The sequence below is a fragment of the Meleagris gallopavo genome, chromosome 2, assembly GCF_000146605.3.
Source record: "Meleagris gallopavo isolate NT-WF06-2002-E0010 breed Aviagen turkey brand Nicholas breeding stock chromosome 2, Turkey_5.1, whole genome shotgun sequence".
NCBI classification, from domain to species: domain Eukaryota; kingdom Metazoa; phylum Chordata; class Aves; order Galliformes; family Phasianidae; genus Meleagris; species Meleagris gallopavo.
In genome coordinates, this window is record NC_015012.2 from 19,530,736 (window position 1) to 19,552,840 (window position 22,105).

Consider the following 22,105-nt stretch of genomic DNA (forward strand, 5'->3'; position numbering starts at 1 on the left):
TTTTTTTTTTTTTTTTTTTTCAATTTCACATGGTTACTGTAGCTCTTTGTACCTGTGCCGTTACCACAATAACCAAGTGCCAAAGTTGTGGCTGCGCATATGATAATGAGAAAATCATTGCCAGTTTATCCTCCAAATGCCCACTGTTGCCATTCCTTCTTCCTCTTGAAATGAGCTTATGATTTCTTTTCACCTTGAAGTCTGCTCAGCTCCCTGTCTGACTGCTGCAGCTAATACAACATAGGCCAGCCAATAGATCTGTCGATGCCCATTAGGTTCCTGTAAATTGTCAGGTGGTGCTTGAGCTCTTGGTGGCTCTAAATCAGAGTGGCAGGACATAGGTTCTTATCTGTTTTCATTTAGCAGGCTTTGGCACACTAGCAGCATATTTTTCAATATATGCATTTTAAAGCATGAATGATATTAATATTTTGCAATACTAGGGTTCTAACTTGATTGAGTTTAGACTGAAGTGAATCTTGTTTACAGTCCATTGCTGTTCTATAAACTTATTCATCTGAAATACAAATTATCTGATCAAATAAACCTAAAAATTTTATCCAAATTACATCAACGCTTACCTACATTCTGATACTTTTATTGACAAAAAAGAAATCAACTTTGTAACGTTTGTGAGAAATAAATGGATTGTTAGTATCTTTTTATCGACAGTTTGCAAAGAGTTAAGAATCTTTCCTTCTCCACAGACTTTTAAAATTAATCATGCAGTAGAAAATTAGCAATGTCAAAGTTATCTGGGAGGATCAAGAGGAATAGAGTGATAAGTTCTTATAAACCAATTCTTTCTGTGGTTAAGCAATGTCTGGTGCAAAATGAGACCATTCGGTGATGGTGTTCTGCAAATTAAAGCAGCCAGAGTTGTTATGTGTAGTGAAGGAATTTCAGCCTGCCTTGAAATGTTGCAACCTGAATTGCATCCTTGACACCAGTGGAGCTTGTGCTTTGCTGATTGTAAACTAGGAATTGCTGGGAAAAAGGGAAACGGATCTTCCAAGCCAGTAACCAAAGCAAACTTCTATGTTCTTCTAAGTCAAAGCATTTTGATTCATATTCTGCTTATGGTAAAAGATGCTTAAAAAATGCAGATGTATGTGACAGATTGATGTGCGCAGGCTTGCAGCTCAGATATGTGTACATAGAAGACACATGTACTTTAACAGTTTTTGCTACAATCTGTTGAAAACACAAAGTCAGTTGAGGACTTCCTTTTCTGGTCAGTGGACTGTGATTAAGTGTACTGTGGCAATGATGTGTCTCAACACACAAGTGACTTTGTTAGACAGATGCTATATGACTTCAGGCATTCAAGTTGGCTAGATAGTTTAGGTTTGGGGAGTGAGGACTTGGTATGTTATTTTTTTTTTTTAACAGCTCAAAAAAAAACATTATGATACAACTGTAAAGTAGAATGTTGTTTCAATTGCACAATTTGTATTCCACAGGAAGTCCTTACGAAATAGAGTCTTAGGGAGGACATGTAGAAGTCTGGCAAGGAAGAGTCCCTCCAGCAAAAACAAATGGAAATTGTGTCGATAAGTTCTGTGGTTGACTTTGGGAATCTTTATGTTCAGTAGCAGAGCAGAATTTTCAGGATTTGTATAAAAGTAGTTTCTGGTTATGATTAAAATTATCTAAATTTACCTGTAAAAAAAAAATTGAATTAACCTTGCAAAATGCTTCTCTTCCACCATCTTAACCAACTGTTTTTTGTTTTATTTTGTGAAAAGAGGAAAATAATTCTAGAATTTGTGTTACAGCTGTACGATTAAGTAGCCGTTTTTTATGAGTTGTGTGTGGGTGAGTGGGCTTTTCAGAATAAACTCACCTCAATTTTTATTTTTATTCTAATATACAGAATAAAAGCTCTGAGTTACCATGAGCAAGTGTGCCATCTCTGAAGATTAAGTGATGTTTTGAAGTAACATCCTATACAAGAAGGATAGTATACCAGGAAAGCGAAGATGGTGCTTTTAGAACAAACTTTTAATTAGATGAGGAAGTTATTAAAATACTATACTTGTGTTTGAACCTCTTTTTCAGTGTTTGTGAACAGAATGTTACCCTCGTACCTTAGTGGTAAAATAATTATTTTCCTTGATGAAAAATACCACTTTTCCATTCTAAATCTACTGTAATGTTGTGGCAGAACCTTCTAAGTATATGACAACTTGCTTTTCGATGTACTGAATATAAGAAATGTCTGTTTTATGGAGAAATGAAAGGAAGAAGCTTGATATTTACTCTTCTGATGTAGTGTCTGTATTATAATGAATGGGTTGGTTATAAAGATCAGCTCATTCTGACCAGTTAACATGTCTGTTTTATCATAAATTCATTGTTGACCCTTTTCTGCTGTCTGTGTTAATGTTCTTGTCCCTTATCCACAGGAACTAACATTTTTTACTGTGGCAGAATTCTAGTCCCCAACTTCAAATATTGCAAATAATTAAAGATCATTTAAATAAAATAGAAAATTAAATGCTAGTTTTGCATATAAAGTGGGCTTAATGTTCTAGATGTGATTCCAGATCACTCTTTTAGACTGTTAACTTTACATTCATATTTAACAAATGACATTATTCAGTTTCATGGGGTCACTGTGTCAAAATGTCTGTGTTAGAACTTAAATTTATTTTCAAAGGTTCTTTGAGTGGGCAGAATAGGAGTGGTGTGTTAGAATGATTTACCATCTCTGATTCCCTGTGTGGATTTTAAGGCTAAGAACATAGTCTGTGGTGTAAATTCTAAGTCTGGATGGATTCAACTGCTCTGAAGTGGCAGATGGAATGAATGGAACTCACATCTCAAATGCGGGAGTCTGACCCTCCTCTTAAATATTGATGGGCCCTCTAATTCTATTTCCTGATCAAGGTGACAGTTTATCTATCTACCTCTCTCCTGCTAACATTGCTAGAATACATATAAGTATGATTGTGGCCAAAGGTTGCTCTGTTAGCATCCCATATTGGAAAGCCCAAAGGACTGTTTAGCAGATCATTAGTTGTTGGTTATAGACAAAGGATGTCAATCTACATGTGTGCAAATGGAGGAGTCTGGAAAAGTTTTTTTTAAACTGTCAGCCATCCTCATTGGATCATAGGCTATTTTTTATTGCAGGATTTATTTTGCTGGGCTATAAATTATTTCACGTGTATCAGTGGTGATCTTTGCTATGGGACTGCTGACTTTATACTCTAAAATAGTCAGGCACTGGGTGTAAATTTCACTGCCTGACTAAAAGTGCAGAGGAAAAGAGTGGGTAATGAGAGCAGAGCAGCCAGTTCTTTAATTGAATTAAAAGCCGGGTGACACCAATGCAGACACCTGTCCAATTACAGACAGGCCAAGGTGTTTACCATTGCTGTACAAGCGATTTGAAGATGACAGAAATCTTTCCGCCCACAGATTAACATAATGAAGGAGAACAGATTACAGTGGATGCTGGCCAAACAGATAGGTTGGCAGCTGAGGAAAAAGTAGTTTGCTGAAGTATGTTAATAAAATCTGTGCATTTTCTATTGCCTACCTATGCAGTGCATCTGTTTCTTTGCTGAGAAAAAGTAGTGCAATTGTGCATTTGAAGGAAAGATATGAATTATAAGATGAATGAAGTATATTTTTAGTTGCAGTTTTGGCTGAAAATGTTTTTTTTAACAACGGATACTTTCTGCTGCAAAGAGTTCGTTTTATTTTTCAAATTCTCACTATCCTTCATAAACCTACCTACGATAATATACACTCTGTTGCATTGCAGATGCTTAATATGCTTCATGTAAAACCTTTCTACTTTGACTAAAGTAAAAATCACAACCAAACAACCCAATCCAAACCTTCTACAGCTATGAACATCTTACTAGATATGTGAGTGTGACTCAGTGCCTGAAGCCATTGATGACCCCACAGGATGTCTTCCATCATGAAATGCAAGGAGCATTAATTCACTGCTTCATAAGAAAAGAATGCTCTAAGTACTAAATGTACAGATAAAACTAAATTGCTTCCTAATGCACAGCAGAGTGAATAGAGGTATAGCATATGCTCTATACCATGCTCCTCTAACCAAGAACCTGCAAATGTCAGAGGGTTTGGTTTCTGCATGTGTTTATTTGCTGAAGGTAGCAAAAGTACCCTAACTTTCCCATTTCCCATGTTTAACTTTCAGTGATCTAGAAATAAGTGCTTTCTGTTGTCTAATGCAAAAACAAACAAACAAACAAAAAGACATTTCTCTGCTGGAGAATTTCTGTAGATACCAGCTATTGATGCTTTACAGGGATACTGACATTTTGAAACATCATTATTTTCTTTTTTATGCATATTGAATGCTCTTAAAAACGTGTCTTTTGTCACAGATTTACAGACATATTTGCTTGGGTAGGGGCTGACACAACATTCTCTTTCTTCCATGTAGTATTGACACTAGATAATAAGATGGCAGTACAGTTTTTCTCTGTTAACATGGGATTTGCAAAATCAAAGCAATTACCAGAGAGTTGATCCTGTTCAACTGGTTTCAGTTTAACACAGCTACTCTGGCATGAGTGCTGCTACTTCTGATTATCTCTTCATACATAAGAACAGAACCTCAGAAAATTGAAATAGAATCATCATTTACAATGCTGATCTTTGAAGTCTTTGGATAATTCCAATATAAGATACAAAAACAACTAATTCAATAAAAGCTAACATTGTTTCCATGTGATTACACATATTAATGAACACTATAAAAATAGTAGACTTACTTTGACTATTCCACTTAGAAAATAAGTATGTTGTAATCATAAACTTCCAGAATCCAATTCTCCAGCTCTGTGTTTTTTGGTTTTTTTGTGTGTGTGTGTCTGTAAAGTTCTTACGTGAGAACAGGAATTTTCTGCTGAAATTTAAAGTTGTTTAGCATTCTGTGTAGTAACTCAAGTAAGAGTAGCATAAATGACGGTTTTTTTTCTACCTGTTTGTGTATGCATAATGCTGGCAAGTTTTACAGTTTTGTACCATGAGAGGTTTGGCAAAGAATTATGTTCTCTAATGTTCTGCTGTTTCATAGTTTGAAATAAAGCATGACATGATCTGACCATCTTTTAAATTACTTTTCATTCAATATTAGTTTATTGTTGAGCTGTTTTCAAATGGGAACTGCTGACATTTCTCAAAATGGCTGTAAACCAATTTTTTTTTTTTTTCCACACAATCTATCTGCATATTTCTGTCAAAATATTTTGTAACTTCCTGAAGTGTCAAGGACCAATTTGTTGTATCCACTGTAAGCTGTCGATATATATGTGGCAATCTCTCAACTTTTCTTCTCTAACACGAGCAGGACTCAAAAAGACAAGTTTACAAACATTTTTTCTTGTAAATCCCTAAGTACTGTGTCATCTGAGTTATGTTACAGTAGTAGCAAGCATGTGGGCTATATTCTGCCAATGAAGTGATGAAACACAAGTGGGATGTTTCATATAAAAAAAGAGATTTGAGTTTATAGATGAATAAGTAGGGGCAACATTGGAGAGGAAACATTAAAATGATTGTTCTGAGAGACTGAAAATTCCTTGAAAAGTCAACATATAATAACTGGAGAAAAATAAAAAAGAAAAAAAAAAGGCAAACTGGGGACTAGGAATAAAGCCTCAAATTTATTGTCGTGGTTAGAATAAAATATGCAACTCAGTCTTGATGTAGCTTGTGCTATGGTGAGAATTAGTAAAGAAACTTAGCTGTATGACAAATATTAAGAGCACAATAAAACACTGCTTTTAATTTGGTTTACAAAATTTGTTGTGGCATGATATGAACAAAACCGTAAAACCTTTTTTCTTTTCCACCTCTGTGTATGTATGTAATCAGTTTGTACACTATACATGCATAACATCTTGCTTTCTTCTGTTGCAGGCGTATTGACAGGCTTGCGTCCGTTCACAAACTATGCTGTAACCCTAACCGCTTGCACTTTGGCTGGCTGTACTGAGAGCTTGCATGCATTGAACATCTCCACTCCACAAGAAGGTAAAGTAATTTCAAAGGTCTTGACTTCCACATTTCAGTCATGAATAATAAAACAGGAGAAGAGCTAAATGCTGCAAAGCCATTTGCTGGAAAACCCCAACCTAATTTGATGACAAAGTGCATTGCCAGACCATAATTGCTCCATTTTTTGGGGGGGTGCGAAAATGAATCAAACTCCATACCCTTTAATGACATGCATCTTTAATAGCTGTAATGCAGATTAATGGGCTTTTTAATTGCTGTTACATTGTTCATGCAAGAGCCTTGTCATTAATATGAAGCATCTGAAAGATTAATGAAAGCTTCCTCATTTTACTATGGCTCAGAAGTAAATCTAGAGACAGTCTGACTAAAAAGAATTGATTGTATGGCACAGTATGAAATTGAGAATCAAACGGTTGATTTCCATGGTTTCTTTTAACTGCTAAACACCAGCAATAGGCAACAATTATTTCAGTATGATGAAGCCCTTAAATGCCAATTGAGTTATTTATTAATCACTGTTCAGATTTTCCCTTTTCTAAACTCTTTTACATGTTGTTGGGCTCCAGCTTAAAGGTCGTGAGTGTAAATGAATGTTTTTTAAGCTTACACTAAGAACTAGAGCAGGAAGAAGGAGAAAATAATGCTATGGTTCTGGCTTCAGAGACTAGCCTGGTAATAATACACATCAATTACATGAGCAAATGTTCCCAAAAGGACTCAATTCTCGATTAAACATTAAGTCCAAATCTCATCCTTCTCCTGGTTCCGTCATTCTAAAGCCACGTTAATCCAGTTAAAGTCGGTAACTCCAAATTTGCACCAGTAGAATAATAAAGGCCTGGATTTAAATCTATAAGAAAAGTTTAATCTTCCATAAAGTGGAGTAGTTTTCACTTCCACAGTCCTATCTACTAACTCTAACAGTGGTGTGTTTTTAAAAAGGCTCTTAGTTTTATTTTCTCTTAGAAACAAGATAATAATAAGGTATCAATAAATCAAATAAAATTTTAAAATGAAGTTGTGTGAATTCAATCGTAATTATAAAAAGATTGCTAGAGTGTTGTACTACTGCTAGAACATGTATTTGTGGATGATGTTGTCCTGGTGAGGACAGTTCTGAGGATTCCTGTCTAATATGTCTGGAACACACTTTTGTGAACGTGCTGAAAACTGCCGGCAGCAACATTACAATCAAAACACAGTATCACCTCTTGGAAGTTCTACATAAACGGACTGAGTTTGTCAGGTGGCATTAGCCATGGAAATGCGTACCTCTGACAGCCAAATAATTAATGGACCGTGTGATGTTAACATGAAATACAGTGTTGAACATTTCTCTCTAGTATAATAAAGTAATTTAAGAAGTTTGTCTGTCTTCTTGTCTCAGCTTAGTGAGTATTCTTGGTAAAGAAGGAATTCTGTGTTTCAGAAAACATTCGGTGTTTTCAGATATGCTGTCATATTAGGAAGGTTTAGGCAAGAATAGATTTTCTTTTTTTTCCCCAGAGATCAAATAAAGCCATGGGGAACATGTGTTTCATCCCTCAAAAGAATTGAACAAAAAGTCAATGTGCGGTGTTTCTATTTTTGGACACTCTTGTTGCATGCTCTTAGTAACAATAAATTGATGATACAGAAGACAGACATCATATCACACCCTCCAGCTATCCCTGTTTCCCTATTGAAACATTCATTACTTTATATTGTTTTCACATTGCCAGCCACTGCTAGTTATTGTTTTAAATTGCTAGCACAGAGCTTGTAATTTACAAGATATTCCTTCCAGACTGAGGCCCAAGTTCTGTTCCTCTTGCGATTTTCAGTGGGATTGCTTGTGCTTCTAAAATATAACTCATTGAAATGGCGAGAGAACTCAACTTTTAATTATTATCCATTGCCAACTTCCAGTATGTTATATACGTAAAATCCATGCTAAACAAACATTACTAAGTGTATTGAATTATGAAAAGCATGAAAAAAAGAGTACTGCATAAGAATAATACATCTGCATTTGTGATTAGAAAAATTGATCACTTTTTGGTTATGAATAATAAGCATGAAGAAGAGGAAATCATTTGTATCAAAAGAAGTCTGCCCTAAAATTACGTACCCTGCACGTGCACAGTGTTATTTGCCTGGAGAGATACAGAAGCAAGATTACCTTTCTAAAAAGTAAAGAGTGTATCTTTATCTTTCATAGAACTTTGTGTTCACTAGGTCACCTCACAGATTATAGGAGAATTCTCAAAATGTTCATACTTTGCAAGAATGAAATCTCTCCAGAAGTGTTAACTTCACCAAAAAAAAAAAAACCAAACCTTTCTAGTAACCATTGTTCATTGAAATAATTTCCAATTTGTAGAAAGCTAAAAATACTGTTATACATTAGACATGCAGCAATTTTATATCTGTCCTCTGAATTATCTTTTTGAAATCTTAGGAGTATGGCAAAGGCTCCTTTCTCTTTCTCCTTTTTTCTTACCTCCCACAGTAAGATAAGATATATGGTATATACAGTATATACACGATATATAAAATATATACAATATACAGTATTATATCATTAATATAAATGTACTTTTTTTCACCAGCCCCTGAAGATGTGCAGTTACCCACAGCAACAACCTTTCCCACATCCTTGGTGATGGGCTGGAGTCCTCCAAAACACCAAATGGAATTATTACACAATATACTTTGTATATGAATGGAGTACCAATTTATTTTGGAAACGGGACCAGGTGCGTTGTAAAAGGTAAGTAGCATATGAGATGGGTATCTTATAGTTTCTTTGAATAATTGTATGGCAGACCCCTTACTATTTTGCGTCAATGACTGTTTTAGTCTTGCTTTTGGATTCTATAATTCATTACTTAGATTCAGCTGTGCTGATCTGCATGTTTGTTAAGGCAAAGTTCAAATGTGAACTAGTTCTATGCCATTCCTGAGTTACCTTGCTTAGGGAGTCTACTGGTGTTATTCCTGATGAGGGTGGAGGAAGCCAGAAATTAGGTTAGGATATTTAAAACATTTGGACTGAATTGTGAAGTTAACTCTCTGCTACCATGATAGTAGAGACAAGGTGAATGTTTTTTCATATGTTGTTAAACCTCAAGACATTTTCTTCTTTGGGCTGAAAATATGCAATTCTTCTGCTCTTATATGGATTCTGGCAGTAGCCCCTCGTGTAGTGTTCATCCTTTCTGGAGGTCTTTTGTGAACAGCAGCACGGCTATTTCTGGTTAGAAGTGACCAAACATTCTAAAAGAGTATTACCTGTTGAAATTAAAGCATTTCAGATGAAATAGAAAAATAAAATGAGCTGTTATACACTTAAAGCCCAGAGGGTTCAATTTGTTACAGAATCTTTCAGATCCTCTTTCACAGGATCTATGTTGTCTTTTTGGTAGCTTTATAACTTTTTAATTTCATAGCATTCAGCTCTCAAGTAAACTGTAAGCCATTGGAGACAAGAAGCATTCTACAGATTTAATGTTTTTTTTTTCCCACTGTCTTCCTTCTATTTTCTTAATTAGAAAACCATTGTGTTGTTGTTCTGAACTGCCCAAACTTACTTGTTAAAAGCCTAAACTAAATAATCCATTTTCTTCCAGTAGCTATATCAGTTCTCTGGAAGCTATTTTGCAGTACAGTGAAGCATGGTAATCTGATTACCTATTTTAGAATAGTTGCTATAATTTTATTAAGTATTCAAATTATTTGTTCAGATTGAGATTGTTTATATCATATGCACACCAACAGAACTGGAAGTACCATAGCAAAATGGACCATCAGAATGTTATATAATAATAGGTACAAGTAAAGCAAAAACATTTCCTATTGGACAACTTGGAAAAAAAAGTATCAAGATCATCCTTTCCTTTAAATGTAAGGCCTTAAAATTCAAAGCCGTTTCTGCATCTTGAGTTAGTATAAAACATATTTAAAAATTCATATACTTCAAATTTCTTTGCCTTGCACAGACCATAAGCTGCTGGTGTGGTGGGTCAGTTCTGACACTGAAAAATGAATCCAGTTAGAGAACGTCCTGAAGGCTGTTGATGATCGCTGTAATAAATAGTGCACACTTTAAGTCAAACTTTTTCATTCTGTATTCAAAGGTAATGGATTTTTCGTAACCATAGTAACCTTAGAGTATTTCTGGATAAATACATGAGGTATATACATTCTGGTTTTATTTTTGAATATAAACTACCACATTATGTATTACTAATAATATGAAAAATAGGATATAGGTTAGCATAATGACAGCTCAAACTAGTACGCATTTTTCTTCTGCAAAAAAATAAATATTTATCAAAAGTATAGGTTCAATTAATTTCCCCCCTATTCTCCCCAGTTTTCTGGTATTCTTGTAGTGCCATTTATCTTTTTCGCACGATCTCCATTAATCTCCTATTGCCATCTCATAATGCTGTTCTTAAGAATTTTGAATTTCATCCCAGGTATTTTTACTGGTGTGTTAATCCCTAACTGGTTGTAAATTGGAAATGAATGAAAAATGTTTGGGGAGAAGTGGTCACCATAATATGTTTTGTTCAATTGGTTTTTAGCTCAGTTCTGATTGTGTTCTGGCCCAGTACTAATATGAATGCTTCTTGGTAGAGATTACAGTCAAGTAACTTTTCTATTTGTCCTTCAAAAATTTGGAAAGGGTGAATTAAATTTCTGATATCTTATGTCTAAGTCTTGCAAGATCACAGCTATATCAGGTTATATTCAGCTGAACTAATATAAGGAAAAGTGATCTTGTTCATAAACTTCTTAGAGCAGCTTTTGTTGCTTGTGTTATTTATATTTTTCTATTGTGGTCTTGATGTTTTTGACCCTATTGTGCATTTTATAACTTTAATTATTGCAGTAGCCTTTTTACAGCCTGTTATTTCCAGCTTCTCCAGGAAGTGCAAATCTCTCTGAGCTGAAATCCCAGCTTTTCCCCCAGTGTACCAATGTTCAGTAGGATACAAATTCTTTCCATCCATATTCCAGCTTCTCACCCGGACTTACAGTATCTCAGTGCTTACAGAGCTTCATTGTTTGACTTTCCTTTAAAAAAAAAAAGGCTAATAAATTAGGTCATGTTGCCTTGTGCAGTGCTGCACAGGAGCCACTCTTGCCCTCTGTTACAGATATGGCATAGAGATCAGACTGTTTGCTTTGGATCCATTTTATTTAGCTGCCAGTTTCTCACTCTGCCTGAGGGGGAAGAAGTGATCTGAGCTAGCGTACAGGGATTTGGGTCACTAGAAATCCCAGTCACTCTGAATCAGGTCTGTTTAAAATCTTGCTTAGATCTGTACGTATTTTTAAGTCGAACTTCCTTTTAGAGCCCAAGATTTTCTTTTTTACAGGCTAGTGGTAAAAGAGGTATAAAATAGGTATGAATTTTTTTCTTATTTCTCTAATGGTTGTAATTTAAACAAAAAAATGGGGCTTTTGACTTTCCACTATCATACATGGCTCTTTCCAACCTTCTATCTTTCAGCATTTCTGCTAGTGATGTTCATGACTTACTGCCTCAACATAATATGTTACTGACTCTAAACAGAGAGACAAAGTTCATTCTCTCTGACATCTGTTTCCCATTCATTCAACAAAATGATTTTTCTATTTAATAATACAAATGAGTTCCTGACCACTTGTCAATCCCAGAAAGTCATAAATTCTCTCACTGTTTTCTGAAGTGCTGTATGAATTGAAAATTTTTATTTGTTTGAGTCTCTTTTTAGGAAAGCATCAGTTCTGCCTAAAAATTAAAATTTCACTGACTTTCACTTTAGCCTATGAAAGTGTAATTGCTTTAGGCCCATCCTGGTTAAACTGTAACTTGAGAAGGGATATGTGTTTTTAACACTATGATTGCAAATATATTGTTAGCTTAGTTTCTGGTCATGACAGTTGTTGAGGGCTTGAAATACTCATTGATTTTCATGGAAATTCAAGTGTTCCTTTTCTCTAGGGAATGAGCTGTAATTAAAAAGGAAGCCTTTTAAAAGCACATATGGCAAATGTACACTTCACCACATTGAAAAGGGGCATCCATTAGGCGTCCATCATCCATTAATGCCTTTAAGTATTTTCCCTATATTGACAAGTTCAGTTTCTGTGTTGTTAGTAATAAAGTACTGAAATGAAAGTAGCCCCTGATCTCCTTTAGTAACTAGTTGTCTTTGTTTTTTTCCGCTTTTGCCTTATGTAGTACCACTTTCTCATGCAATCTTGGTGCTGCTTTCATATCCTGAATTGCAGTAAAATTCTAAAATCTCTTGCCAGTAGAAGCCTCCATGGATCTCCAAGTGGAATTTAGGCTGTGTGAATCCAGGCTTCTGTTTTCATACTTTCAGTTCTTCTGTCTGAAAGAGAATCACAGCAATCATATCCAGTCCTGCATATCTGTCTATTCATGGAGATGACCTAGCAGGTTTGAGGAGATGGGGCAACATTTAGAATTACATTCCAAACTGACCTTTCAAAAACTTTTGATTTTAGGAAAAACTGAGGGTTTTTTTGTTGTTGTTGTTTATTTGTTTGTTTTCCCCCTGTGGAGAAGAAGATATGCTTCTCTGATCCATTCAAACACTTACAAACAAAACTGAATTTTCTGCTTTGAACTGCAGAGGTTTCTTAACATAATGCTTTTTAATATTCATGCAAAGTATTCTGTATTCTTTTTTTTTAGTTGATCTCAAAAAATTACCTTCTTAGATGAAAGAGAAAACAGGGAGTGTTTTATACTGAAAAGTTAGAGATGGCAGTGGATTGTATGGTGGAGCCAATAACATCTAAATGCACAAAGCTTTAGTAATAAGCAGTAACAGTAGTGACCAAATATAACTCGAGCATCGATTTTGTTTTGGTGGAAATTGAATTGCTGAAAAACTTCAGAAAAAATATTACTGTCCAAATATTCCTCTACTCTTAAATGTTGCGCGTTTGTTAGAGTAGGAAAAAGTTCTCATTATTTAACTGATATATGAAGAAAAACAACTTTATAGATACCTGTATAAAATGAAACAACAGAAAAAAAGGATAAATTTGTCTTTGCATGGAGCTTGGAATTGAGGATGTACATTTCTGCATTTTCTGAAGTGCTAGATTTTTGACAATGTTAACGAATTGTGTTCATATAATTTCCTTAGCAGATTCTAATGGTTCTCATCATGAATCTTTAAAGGGAAGATACTCTTATTAACACTCAGCTGTATGAAACTTATTTTTCTCTGCCAACCTGAAAGGAATGTTTTCAGTATTTCTGTGTTACAAAGGCAGATCTTCAGCTGATTTAAAGCAATATAGAGATTCCTTACCCTGCATCCCCAACAGTTTAGAAAGCATTTCTGATGAATATGACAGACTGATTTGTAGTAGATTTCTGGGCAAAATATTAATGACACTTTGGAAATAGTGGAAAAACTAAGACTTCACAAATTAGTCTAAGAAAACAAATTAAACTTTAGCTTATTCAAATTATTACTTCTCCTGAATGTGGAAATGCTGATCCTACAAAACCAATATAGAAAGGAAGAGGCAGATGTTTGACATCTGTTAAAAGAAGACTTAGCAAATCTGAACTTAAAAAATGAGAGAATCCCAAATTAATACCTGTATCTTTTTGTGTTGCTCTAAATCTTTAGTAATTGTGGTAAATATGGTATAGTAATGCGCACTTACTATATTTTTGTGAAAAATCATCGTTCTTTGGTTCCTTTTTTCCATGTGACTACTGCTTATTTTAAGTGAAAGACCATGATAATTTAAGCAAAATTGATATCATTTACATTTTACTAATTGTAAAGTAAAGCAGTTTGAGTAAGAGAGAATTCGTGGTATTGTATGTAGGGTATTATTGCGAGGAGCAGGAATAACACAGAAGAAGATAATACTTGGGCTAAGATACCATTCTCACAGCTACTTTTCAAATAGTTCTGAGGTACAGAAATATTTAAAAACAGCAATTTCCAACCCTAAGGATTTTTATTCATTTGTTTTAGTTGCTGCTCAAAGGTGAAAGAGACAGCTTTTGCCTTAAAGGACAAACAACAAAAAAAATCTGTAGTCCTCTAGCATGAGCTTATTTCCCATCTTCTAGGTTGCATTGAAATATGTGTAAATACCAAGTGAAGCGATTCTGTTTTTGGAAAGAGCAATGTGCTATCCAGTACAACATTGGTGCCAGATTTATGTATATTCTAACTTGGAATTTCACAATTTCTCCATTTTCTATGGAGCAGAGACTTATTTAATGCTACTGTGGGTAATTAAAGTATTCATCTCTTCACAGCTGGAATGTGTTATCTGAAATGTCTTGCATGCAACCCAGTGAGATATGACATGGCGCCTCTTATTTGCATGTTCTTGCTACAGTTCCTGGCCCATTGCTTTACATGATACCCAGGTGATAAGGCAGACAGAAACTATGATGTTTTACAGAATGACAAACAAAAGATGCCTCCTACTGCAAGATTTATTCTGGCCAAAGTATGCATTTCAGTAAACATATTGGTGAAGCTAGTATTACAGAGCAGAGCACTCTGGTCTTACAGAGGAAGCTGCTTTCCTCCAGAAGTTTAGGTGTATAAGAAAGTACATTTGATACACCTGAACTGGCAACACTGACATTGCCAGTGACCGGACCAGTACTATCATAATTAATTCTGCAGACCCAGAATGCAGATTCAGCAGGCACAAAACCAAAGGGCAAATGGGCTGTCTGGCATCCCTGTATTTCAGCTTTAGACAGACGGATCTGGTGCACTCACTGGACTTAATAATACTGATCTAGGGAATTTAGAAGAGGGGTGTTGGGGTAAGGGTAAAAGCATTATGTTTATTTGTAGCAGCTCTGTTGTATCATTGTCTATTGCAATGCATTAGTGCAGTGTTAAATAAAATCTGCTTATTTAAAATCCTTTTAAATAGTGTTTAAATATTTCCTGCTGATACAATCTGCTAAAGTAGTTATCCTTGCTGCAGATTTCAGTTAACCTTGTCGCAGATATTAAGCCCGAAGCTACACAGACTTTTAGGGACCTTGATTATAGAGCAAAACCTAATGGTGTCATTATAAAACCACAGCTGGACAAGCTTCTGGAGTCCTTGTCCTTTGATCAGATTTGGGCAACAGCAAGCCAGGAGAAAACTCACGCTAACCCTGCTGGAATTATTGAGCTCTCAGGTTGCTCAAGTACCACTTCCTAAAAATTAAAATACAACACAAATTATAAAATGAGAAGGACTGGTACCTCAGATTATTTTCCAGATTTTCCAGATACTGTAGCCAGTAAAAGAAGGATTTTTTTGAGCATCCCAGGGTCAGTATGCATTCTTAAGAAATAGTTTAGAAACAAAGCCTTAATTTCAAAACAGTGAGCCTTTGTCATTTTTTTCCTATTTCTGTTATAGGCACACTTTGTTTCTTTATTGCACGTATTTTTGTGAGTTTTGCTTGAAAGAGTAGTAAAATGAATGAAGGAACTGGGGCTCTTTAGTCTGGGGAAAAGGTGGCTGAGGGGAGACCTTGTTGCTCTCTTCCAATATCTGAAAGGTGCTTACAGCGAGAGTGGGGCTGGTCTCTTCTCACTGGTGACAGGTGACAGGACAAGGGGAAATGGCCTTAAGTTGCACTAGGGTAAGTTTAGGTTGGATATTGGGAAAAACTTCTTTACAGAAAGGGTTGTTAAGCACTGGAATAGGTTCCGCAGGGAGGTGGTTGAGTCACCATCCCTGGATGTGATTAAAACCATTTGGATGTGGTGCTCAGGGACATGATTTAGCAGAGGATTGTTAGTCAGGGTAGTATAGTTAGGTTGTGGTTGGACTTGATGATCTTCGTGGTCTTTTCCAACCTGGGCAATTCTATTGCTGACGGAAGACTGTGTAGAGGAAATGGACCTGGGGGTATTGATTGATGCTGGGCTGAACACAAGCCAGTGGTGTGCCCAGGTGGCCAAGAAGGCCAATGACATCTTGGCTTGCATCAGAAACAGTGTTGCCAGCAGGAGCAGAGAAGTAATTGTCCCCCTGTACTCAGCACTACTGAGGCTGCACCTTGAGTGCTGTATCCAGTTTTGGGTCCCTCACTGCAAGAAAGACATTGAGGTCCTGGAGCGTGTTCAGAGAAGGGCGACAAAGCTGATGCGGGGTCTGGAGCACAGGCCTAATGAGGAGCGGCTGAAGGAGTTGGGATTGTTCAGTCTGGAGAAGAGGAGGCTCAGGGTAGACCTTATTGCTCTCTATAACCTGAAGGAATGTTGTGGTGAGCTCTGAGTCGGCCTCTTCTCTCGTAACTAGTTATAGGACTAGCAGGAATGGATTCAAGCTGTGCCAGGGGAGATTCACGCTGGACTGTTAGGAAATACTACTTCTCTGAAAGAGAGGTCAGGCACTGGTATAGGCTGCCCAGGGAGGTGTCACCGATCCTGGAGATGTTCAAGGAATGTTTGGATGTTGTGTTGAGGGACATGGTTTAGTGAGAACTATTGGCGATTGGTGGATGGTTGGACTGGATGATCTTGTAGCTCTTTTCCAACCTTGGTGATTCTGTGATGATTTAACAGAGGGCTGTTGGAGTTAGGGTAGTATGATTAGGTCCGAGTTGGAATTGATGATCTTTAAGGTCTTTTCCGGCCTGAGCAATTCTATGATTTTATGATTCAAAGTTAATTGTCAGAATTAGACATATGTTGGTTTCTAGTTCTTTTTCTTCCCATTCACAGGTGCGTGATCAACAGAATTAAAGATCTCATCAGAAAACACTGTATATGGAGAAGGGCAGATTTAAATCAAGTGTTTGTTGAGTACAATTTTAGAAAATTAAGTACATTTGTTGTTGTTGTTGTTTTTTAGCAAGTGCAAGAGTTTACTATTCACATATTGTCATCTTGAATGTGTTCACCATTGCCATATTGATTTGCAGGTCTTCTCCAAGACTTCACTGTTGCAGTCAGCAGCAAATTTGTGTTTCACCACTTCTATTTTGTTCTAATATTGCCTGTGTGAACCTTTCTTGGGCTAACTGGCCCAGTATTATGTATATCACTCATCTTTCCCTGGGCTTTCTGACAGGTATAATCTACTTCTCTGCATTCCACTTATTTAGTGGTAAATGTGTGGCTCTATCATGTAGAATGATTTCTTTTTCTGAGCAGTTGTCACACAGTGACTGTGGTTTCCAGTTAAACACTGAGAGATCTTAGATTTCTAAGATTATACGTTCTTGGCCAGGTTGTGCTCATAGCCTGAAACACTTTTTGTGGGATCTTATTTTCTGATGCATATGTGGTAATTGTGGTTTGTCTGAAACTAATTAAAGGCTAGTGAAGAATTCAGTTTTCAATTTTGCTGATAAAATGGAAACATGGACAGATTAAGTTTAAGTGAAGATTTTATCCAATCACAGTTTTGTTAGGAACCTTAGAAAAGCATCAGAATCTGTGTAAGGTTTTATGTCCGATTTAAAATCAAATGATTATAGATGAAGAAAGTATTTCTACTTTCCTAAATTTTTTGTCAGAATCTTTTTCGCACCCTTGTTAAATGGTTTATGCTTAATTTTAGCTAATGCTCACCTCATGTAAATAAAGATCTGATATCTCTTGCAGAGATGGACTAAGGCCAAGTGAACGCTTCTCTCTTGATATCCATTCATATAGATGTAACTCACTTTTAATTTGATAGGTATGGAAAAATTGGGGTGTTTTTGATATTACTGGCTGTGTAAGAAGCTTTTCTCTGTGATTTTCTTGATGCCATGGAAAACCTACTTGCATTTTTCCTCACTTATTTAGAACCATGTGGTCCTGAACTGCAATGGAATTGTATATTTAATTTAAGATAAATACCTTCTTTCTTGCAGCTATTGCAGACTCTGTTAGTTTATCTGCTGTGATAATTATTCTGTCTCGACAGAACATGCTTTGTTCTTTCGCATTCCCTAGACACAGATTCTTCTCTCTATATCCACTATGTCCCAACTTTTCAGTAGCACTGGTGGGACATTAAGAAATGATGACAAAGTCTAGGCAGGTAGCACTGCAATAACATTTCTGGAGGATCCACAGGAAGGGGTTCCTCTTTTCCTTGGTTTTACAAACAGCGTGATCATGAGAGTAGTCAGTAATTACCCATTACTTAGATAATTTTAACAAATTGGTTATTGAAAAACTAGAAAGCTATAGATACACAGTTTTATGAGAGGTGAATCTTTTTGGTTTGCACATGTTTCAGATTTGTTCTTTCAATTAATCTGAGAGCATCTTCCATATAACTGATGGTTCTAAGTTGCTTCACTGATTAATGTTGTCTTCTGTTATTGTAGGTTCAAACCTTCCTGGATATTTTTCATACTTTACAAGTTGTTCTTTTGTATGTGAAGAATGCAAGTCTTTGTGTTACAAAGCCATGAAGGAGTTGGATATAAGTCTGACTTAAATAGTAGTTGATGGTTTGAATGTTTGCAGGAGGATTCCTGTTGTTTTGTGTTGTTGTTTTTTTCCTACAAAATCTGTGTTCCTGTTCTCCTAAGCTAAGTAAAGGAATATTTAAGGCGTAAATCATCTCATAAAAGGCATGAAAGTCAATCTAGAATACTTCCTCTCCTGTCAGTCACTGTTAGAAATCTAACTGAGGTTTCTACACTGATCACCTAAATTGTTTACATAAAGCTTAATAGCCTTTTAGTCAGTACTGAACTCCATCGTCTTTTGACTAGTCTTCCATGAAATATTGTATTTTTATGACAATCTATTTGAATGAATGATTGAAGCATTTTACATAGGTTTTAGTTTGACTTCAAAAGCTGCTGGGAATTTTCTCTTATTTTCCCTTTCTTTTCTTGTTGTTTTTAATTGTGTAGAGTAACAAGTTAAGGTTATGTACACCAAGTTCCTATATTGTAGATGCATATTTATGTCCAATTCACAGTATGTCTTTTTGTTTGTTTGCTTGTTTGTTGCATTCCTAGCGGTAGTTATGGCTAAATGAAAATAAGCATTTCTAATTTAAAAACAGTTATGTTCAATCATTTTGTTAAGGAGAGATTGCTCAAGGTCTGTACATGTAAGACAATAAATTATTATTATATTGGTGATAATACATAATATACTGTCTGTATTTGGTATCTGGAAATACACTGTTAGCATATTCTAGCTTTAATTTGTGATTTAATCAATTTAATCAGTAAGTTTCTGTGTTCTTTCTGTGAGCATTTCTGGTTTCCATCGAAGGGGATGCATAAATTTATACAATTTTATGGAAGTATATTGGAGGTATTTTTTTAATATTTTGGTTTTAAAAATTTTCTAGTCAATATAATTCTGAGTGTTTGGAATCAGTGCTGAATAGATAGCAGAGGCAGCTAAGACACAGCATGTTTTAAATATATGTATTGCTAATCGAAAAGACATGCAAGATCTCAATATCAAGATCATAGTGATATTTTGAATTATATATTATATACTACTTTGGTACAAACTGATACATGATAAGAATGATGAAATGAAAATCCCTCGTTTGGAAGTTTGTCTGCATGTGTGGAAATTCTGCCAAACAGTTGAATGCCTTCTTGTTGAAACAGTGGATGACTAGATTTGCGTCCCCTCTGTTAGTAGATTTATTCAATGGAAATAGTATTTGGAAATGACTAAAGAATATGACTTATTGGAAGATTCTAGGTCTGTACTATGGAATTGCTTGTCTGTCCAGGATGATTGGTTAGACTGAGGGAGTTCATACAAAGCATACGTAAGTGGTGAAATCTTCTCCAGTCTGTTCTAGGAGAAATGTAATAAATTAAGGAAATTATCACTTGAAAGTAACCCACGTTGCTATAGAATGGCAGTAGCTTCCTTCTGAAAGTGAAATTTCATACTGATTTCTCCTTTGGAGTTTCTTTATGCTTAATTTGAATATTGTTGCCTGTTTTCTGATGAAGGAATAATAATTTAATCCAATTTACAAGAACATTCTCTTGAACTGAAATTGTAGCCTTTTCATCAGTTCAAGGATATGAATGATCTCCTACATGTCCAGATAATTTTGGTGCTTGTTGCTTTTCTTAAAAGTGAAAGTGTTATTTTCTTTTCAAATGCCATGTTTTGAGTTGTTGAGATAATGGCTGTTGGGATTTAATACCATTGTAACAAATTAATTGCAAACTATTAAATTGCAATGGAAATTAAAATGCATGCATAATGACATTTTTCTCCTAAGTTAGCAGGCAAAGTACATTGAATGTTTGTCAGGAAAGCTCAGAGTGAGGAACAATGAAGAAATTGAAAAATAAAATAAATAATTAATTAAAAAATCAGAATGAGTGTTACCAGAAAAAGGTATGCATCTTAGCCTAACTACAAAAAGAAGTTGCGTGGCAGAGATGGAAGAGTCAGAGTAAGAAGATGGCAGTTAAAGCTAGAACATATTTTAAAATGTTTGCACAGAGGACAGGGAAAACAAACAAACAAACAAACAAAAAACACAGAAAAACACCTGGGAAACAGTGTATTTAATTATAGGTGGTTTAGAGACATTGCAAGAAGGCTTCTTTTTCCAGCATCTGTCCTTAGTGAGGTCTCCTTAGGAGGTACTTTGTTTTATACAGTAGTGTTGCAACCAGAGAAACAAAATGCTTGGGCACAGCTAGACTAAAATAATTCCTTGTTCTTATACTTTATCACCAGGTAACAGAGTACTTTTTAGAGGTAGAATTGCTGTGGTGGAAGCAGCTGCTTCTTAAAAATTCTGTGGTCTTCATGTGGCATCTATAAATTATGGTCAGAATAGACATTGGTACGTATGCTTCAACTGAGAAACTGAGGACATGATTGGGATGAACGTTGTCTTGAAATGTTCTTTCAGAAGATCCAAAAGGAAAAATAGTACATCACGGTAACTACAAAGTATAATAATGGTCTAGTTGAAAGTTCTATGTTCTCTTTGTAAATGGAGGACTTCATCTTACTCCGGCAGTTAATTTCAGTTTACTTCTGAAAACACTTCCATTTCACATCTGACTCTTACAGTCATGCCCTTGACTGTATGGGAGAACTGGGAAAGATGACACTGACATAGTAATATACAGCAGATACATTTACAACAAAGAGTACTAAAATACAATATCTGCTGCTTTTTTTGCAAGTGGAAGAGGTGGTAGTGCTTATAAAATGTAAACAGACTTGGAAGAGGAAAAAAAAAACCGAACAACTACCTTTGTGAAGCAGTAGGATTGGAAATTATGCAATGTGCTACATGCACAAGTTTGGAGGGGGAGAGGGCTGGGGTGAAATACAAAAGTCTCTGAAGGGCTTGCCACTTGTGAATTATGCATCTCTCTCTCACTAGTAGGCGTAAATGCATAACTCTAATCTGTTCTTATTACTTATTTATAACATGCAGTAAATTCTATACCTCCTTTGTACAAGCTTAACATGCCAGTTAAGATATGCAGATATTTCAGGGAGCCTACATAGACAACTTTCTTAGCCAATTAAAGGGCATAAACTTCAAACAGTAAATTAAACCAACTCTTCCCCTACCATTTACAGGAGGAATAGAGACAATATGTAAGAAATAAGGGAGAGGACCAATAGATAATAAGTGCATTCATCTTGAAATAAACTACTCTGCGTTATTATTATTTATGATAGTCACTGTTATTAATAAACTACGTGTGGGATAGAGAAAAAGCCTGCAACAACCTCTGAATTTATGAGAGTGGGGACAAATGCATGCTCTTTCTTTTATATCACTGGCACTGATCGATTTGTATTTTTCCCTGATGATGGTTTATGCCATTATAACTGTTTGGTGGCTCCTTACTCTTGAGTTATGGTTGAAAAGCACTTCACAAATGAGAACAAGCCTCTGAATGTTATATCTTAATCTGCACATTCTATAGATATGCCATAATACAGAGTAGCTGACTGCTCCACCTATGATCTGTTTACCTACAAAAGTGATTTATTCTGGTAATCCCAGTTTAATGGATCACATCAGATTTTGGCAGTTATGTTATCTGATGACATTGCTGACTACCCAACATAACTGGATAGTGCAGCATGTCAAGTTAAAAAAAAAAAAA

At 35.6% G+C, this 22,105-nt stretch overlaps 1 protein-coding gene across 1 annotated transcript in view; it reads left to right on the forward strand.

Annotated features, from left to right (window-relative positions):
* The window catches only part of USH2A (usherin), a 395,196-nt gene that overhangs the window by 171,732 nt on the left and 201,359 nt on the right, over window positions 1-22,105 (forward strand). The window contains 3 exon segments of the mRNA XM_019612664.2: window positions 5,914-6,027; window positions 8,604-8,675; window positions 8,678-8,764. Coding sequence (XP_019468209.1) covers window positions 5,914-6,027; window positions 8,604-8,675; window positions 8,678-8,764 — 273 coding nt within the window.